Source organism: Malania oleifera, chromosome 2, assembly GCF_029873635.1.
Source record: "Malania oleifera isolate guangnan ecotype guangnan chromosome 2, ASM2987363v1, whole genome shotgun sequence".
Classification (NCBI taxonomy): Eukaryota; Viridiplantae; Streptophyta; class Magnoliopsida; order Santalales; family Ximeniaceae; genus Malania; species Malania oleifera.
In genome coordinates this window covers 65,132,923-65,138,708 of record NC_080418.1, presented here as the reverse complement: position 1 = coordinate 65,138,708, position 5,786 = coordinate 65,132,923, and the positions used below count along the sequence as shown (strand labels likewise).

The window sequence follows — 5,786 nt, the reverse complement described above, 5'->3', positions numbered from 1 at the left end:
CGAAGTTATTACTATGGCTTGCTCTCCATGTCTTCTCCCAATTTAAATCTTCCTCAAGGGAATCAACAACTATCTTTCCATTTGATAGTGAAGAATTGAAATATTGCAATTCTAAGTCTCAAATAGTAGGAGAGATGAACAAATTCCTCCAATTTGATTTTTCTTACTGCCCCAATCCGCCAATTTCACTTTTTCGCCTAGTATTCCTTCAAAGTTGCCATAAGATCCTTCAATTCAATGCCACAATATATTTCCTTGCCTTATCAGACGAAGGGACAAGGTCCATTTTCAACTGTGAAGAGGACTCCGTTCCAAGTTGTACCTTTAGAATCAAGTTTAACCAAAATAGCAAATCAAAGATAAAATAAATTATAGATAATTGAATCTTATTATTATTATTATTATTCGTTCAAGATGGCCCCACTGCACATGGGCAAGACACCAAACGACCCTTCCCAAAACATTGCAAAGTGATGCAGCATCCTATGATTACCTTTAATTTTATTTTTCAAGAGATGCACCCTAATAAAATATAGAAAACAACCTTTCTAAAGAAAAATAATAATAATTCTAAAATAAAAATTAAGAAATAAATATATTTTTCTTAAACGAAAATTTGCATACATAATCAGTGGACCCTAATTAATATATCAAAATGCACTAGAAAAATAGACCTGATCAACTGAATTTCAAGTATCAGTCCACCCACCACTTTGAGCAAATTATGTTTCCCGGCAGAAATAGAAATGCAAAAAATACATTATCTTTCATCCTTTCTCATTTGCAAAACACAGAAATAATACAACATGAACAAATCCAACCACACATGCAGTTTTCCCCATAACTTAAGGAGGTCACTTTCAATTACACGCCTAATACCTCTCTCTCGGTTGATTAACTGTGGAAGTACCATAATAAATGAACCCATATTCATATATATATATATATATATATATATATATATATATACCTAAGATCGCTCATGGTCCCTGAAAATCCCGGGGGTCCAAGATATGCTGAGTCTTGTAGTACTCTTCCATGTTGTCGAACTCATATTTCTCATTATCAAAGTTATTAACATAGCCATTATAACCATTACCGCTTGTACTTGCAGTAGTTCCCTGTCCCGTTGTGCCGTATGGCTTATATCCAGTAGCAGCAGTGGCGGTGGTGGGATATTTGTTGTTGTTCGAGTGTACGTTTCCACGGTAAGCGTACTTGAGATTCTCCGGCCGCCTCGTGTCGCTCATCCCGTAGTACTGTTGCTCATTGTTGTTGTAGTTGGTAGCAGTGGCGGTGGTGGTAGCGGTAGTGGCGGTGGTGGGATATTTATTGTTGTTAGAGTGTGCGTTTCCACGGTAAGCGTACTTGAGATTCTCCGGCCGCCTTGTGTCGCTCATCCCGTAGTACTGTTGCTCATTGTTGTTGTAGTTGGTAGCAGATTCTGTATACTTGTCATTCTTAAAATTTTTGTAGTTGTTGTAGTACTTCTCATAATAATTCTCACTATGCCCATTGTTGTTGTTGTTGTTGTTCCCGAGCATAGAAACCGTGGTTGTTCTTGTCGTTCTCGTTGATGCCGGAGCCGTAGGTACTTTCTCCGTCTCAGACTCCTCTTCCTCCTCAAACTCATCATCGAATCTGTCATCAAACTTGCCCTCTGTCACTGTGTTTGAATTTTCCCGACTGACGGCGGCAGTCACAGTGGTGGGCGTAGAGTCGTGCTGGCCATAGAGGCCGTATCCGCTCCCGTGGTCCACCGGTAGCTCCTCCGAAGGCGTCTCGTTCTTGCCGCTTTCTTTCTCGTGACGGGGAATCTTGCTGAACGACTTCACCTCCCTTGCCTCGACCGGGAGAGAGGAGCAGAACAGCACTGCAATGCCAAGAAGGAAGAAAAGAGAAATGAGTTTAGCTGAGGAGGCCATGGTGGGGAAAAAAGGAGAGGGAGGAAAATGAAGGCAACTGGTCAATTGGATTGGCAGTGGTGTGGGTGGGGAGGGAATTGTTTTATAGAGGGGAGAGTACGGGAGTGGGATGAGTTGGTTTCCATGCCTGGTGACCTACTCAGTGTGTTTTTTCTTTGTGTAGACTTTAGAGCGGGTAATTATGCGGTGATTGAGGGGAGGGTGGACCGTGGGGCGAGGAAAAATAATGGGGAAGCGGTGCACGCTGCACCATCTCCATGTGTACGCTTTGAGAAATGCATGTCTAACGAGGCAGAAATTAACCTAATCTGCGTCTAGAAAAGGAAAGAAGAGCGAGGGAAGTCTCGGTCAAAAAGGAGGCGTGCATTGTTTTTCTTTGTGGCTACTCAAAGCCAAAGGAGGGGCCTGCTTTTCCATGTGTGGGGAGTGGGAGGTAGGCAAGCAGGATCAAATGATGAAGTGCGGTGGCCCAGCTCTCTGATTGCGTTTCCGTAGTTTGGGTTTGTTGGGACACCACATTTCTTGCCATCATTTGCGGCTTTTATGTGCTGTAAATTAAGCTCTGACGCAAAATTAATTTCCCATTTTCAACGGTTGGTATTAGAAATGGGGAACGAACGCTGGCGATGGCTGACGGAGAGGTATAAGAAGTGATTTGTGAAGTGTGGGAATGCGGGCAGTTAGAGAGGTTTTTTATGAGGTATATTTCTTATTTAAATTTGCTATTTTAATTATTGATTTATATATAAAGAGTACGTACGCAACCGATCTTAAATAAAGAAAAATAACATTTTGATACTTGAGGAGTTTAGGGTTAGTTTGGATCAAAAACTTTATTTAGAAAAAAGAAAAAGAGAATATTAAGAATGTGTAAATTAAAATTTTGTTTATTGATTTGATAAATTTTTATTTATTTTCTTTCACACTTTTCTTGATAAAAATTTTTTTTTTTTTTAAAAAAAAGGTAGAATTTTTCCTAATTTTTTCCTTTTTTCCATTATTTTTCAAATTCCAAATGATCAATTCAGTGTATGGGTCCGCATGATAGCTGTTTCTTAGAATAAGATGAAATAAGATCAAAATTTTGAGAATGTAGATAATAATTTTTTATTATATATTTTTTATTGTTTCATTACACATACAATAAGAAAGGAATGCAAATTCCAATGGTGAAATATGAGAATATTTATTTCTCATCTATTTCTTGTTATGGACTCATAAAAAGTATCCCATTTTATTTATTTTATGATTTCAACATAATTTTTATATGACTAATCATAACCCTTATTATAATTAATCTATTTTTTTTTTTTATAACCCGATGACTGCAGCCATTATCGCGTCACTTTAGACACTATGGTGCGGCACCAAGGTCGGGAAGGTAAAAATCGTCTGCCCATTGACACACCCCTAGTAATTCACTGGAGTAAACTCTCATGGGTAACCGAACCCGTGACTTTAGGGTAATTTCCAAATCAAGTGCTGTTGTGAAGCGATTAGCTTTTACATGATTTGGAGAGCCTTTTAAACCCGGATTTGAGTCGACCTTCATATTAATTAATATGGTCATACATCAAACACTGTCCTTGTCCAATCCTCTCATCCCCTTCGCACTAGACACGCATCTCTCTCCCTACTCCCTTGCTCGGTTCACACAAAAGTTCCTCTTGTCACGCCTCTCTCCATCTCCGTTACCAAAAAACTATGGCACCGGCTTGTCGTTATTGTTGTGGAGTGAGCAACAGCGCGACGCACCATCAGTCCACCCTCAACTGTAATCAACAAGTTATGTCCTCTCATCTGCAGAGACAACTCGATCCTTTCAAATTCATGTCTCACTCTCAACGGCCTTCCTCAATTTGCAATAAATTTTTTTCCAATTTGTTTGTATCATTTAATACTCAGAGAAAGTCTTTTCTCTTTTCTCTTATTTGTTAGCATCGACTCACATCATATCTCTAAGGACAGGCAGTTTTCTTTAATGATTTTTTATTTTTGTTATTTATTGTGTAAGAAGAAATACTATACGTATATTTGCTGCTCTGCAACTTTTAGGGGATAATTGTTTATTATCTATAAATATAATATAATGAAATAAACTAATAAATACATAATTTTTAGAGAATAATATATTTACATACTAATATATGATATTAGTAAAAAATTATTAACTGAAAAATATTATTTTAGAGAAGTTATGGATAGTCATGGAGTATTTTTGTAATATTGATGGGTAGTTATCGGAAACTTAGAATATTTATGAGTAATTATTATAGGGACATTATGAAATATTAAAAATTAGGCCAAGAAAGAAGGAGTAATCTCTCTAATAATAGAGATAGTTGTTGGGGATGCCTTTCTTTTCATATAATTGTTGGACCCATAAAATTTCTTCATTTATGAGATCCTTTTTTATATGCACATTCTCATCACAATTTTTTGTCAATGTAAATATTTTTATGTGATTTTTGTTCAATCTTGTGTTAATGCAAATTTTTTCTATAAACATTGTCAATAACTTGCATATTGCAAAAGCAGTTGTATAGTTCAGATCTTTTCTAAATTTTTTCAAATGTTTAAACTTTAATAATTTAATTTTCAACGATTCAATTGAGTGCAAATCTTTTTATTTTTTTATTTTTTTATTACATAAGAACTTCAGCCCCTAACGAACCTTTCGAACCCATTGATGCGGCACCAAACCTACGGATCAGCGTCCTCCGCCCTCAGGTCTCACTAATCAGGATAAAGTTCGGATGCGGACACGGCTTCTGTGCATCAGTTGAATGTTCGGCTAACCCGACCCCTAAGACATATCTTCATTACCATCCACGGTTTCTGCTGGCTTACAGAGAACTCTCACCATCCACGATTCCCGCTGGTTCACAAAGCAAACTCTCACCATCCACGGTTCCTGCTAGCTCACAGAGTAAACTCTCACCATCCATAGGTACCGCCGGCTCTATGAGGCAAATTTTGTTTATTAATTCAATTTTTGATTGACACTTTTAGATCTTTGTACATAATTTTATCACAAGTCACATTGATTAAACTGTTGGGCCCAAATTTAATTATCCTTAAATTTATAAATGCATGCTAAAAAATTGCCTCTTCTTAAATTTATTAATCGGAAGCAATAAGCTTTTAGGTAATTGAGTTCATAAATAATTAAAAAAAAACACTGTACACCGCGGTTAAAAAACTGGATTTCAAATCTTAATTTTATATTATATCTTCGTTAAATTCAATACAAATTTAAATTCAAAATATCTTCAAACATAAGACTATCGTTCGAAAAGAATATGTTATTTATCATGAACTCATAATCATCGCAAATCTACAAGAAAAAAAGTATTAGACTCAAAAGTGTTTTCTCCATCCTCGCTTTCGTTTTCTACGTTTGTGATGTCACGATTGTGATAATCAATATTTTTTATTAAAAAATTTAAAACTCATCATGGAATGCAATTTAGAAAGTAAAGCGTGATTTATTTTAAAAAACATATATTATTATTATTATTATTATTATTATTATTATTATTATCTTCCAATTTCCCATAATCTTAACTTCTAGTGAAAAATTCTTACTATTTAATTATCTCTAATACCTCAAATACTTCATTGACCTAATGACCTAAAGATGAGGCCAAATAAATGGCCCACGGTTTAAAGTCAAACTTGCCGGTAGAAAAGCACTCAAAACTCTATAATTAAACTGATCACTCATTTTAATTAATTTCTCATTTTCCACTCTTGAAATTTTGGAGTTAAGAAATGATGCACCCGCATTGGTGATGGTTGATAGAAAGTTAAAAGTTGTGGCTTAGCATTTAGAAAAAAAAACAAAAGGAAAATTGAAAG

General features: G+C 35.9%; 1 protein-coding gene across 1 annotated transcript; it reads right to left on the bottom strand.

The window, feature by feature from the left end:
* Nucleotides 1-751: 751 nt before the first annotated feature.
* On the bottom strand, nt 752-2,242 carry LOC131149062 (uncharacterized). Its single transcript, XM_058099129.1, has one exon. The coding sequence runs from the start codon at nt 1,923-1,925 to the stop codon at nt 981-983; it is 945 nt and encodes a 314-aa protein (XP_057955112.1). The 5' UTR covers nt 1,926-2,242; the 3' UTR covers nt 752-980.
* Nucleotides 2,243-5,786: the final 3,544 nt, after the last annotated feature.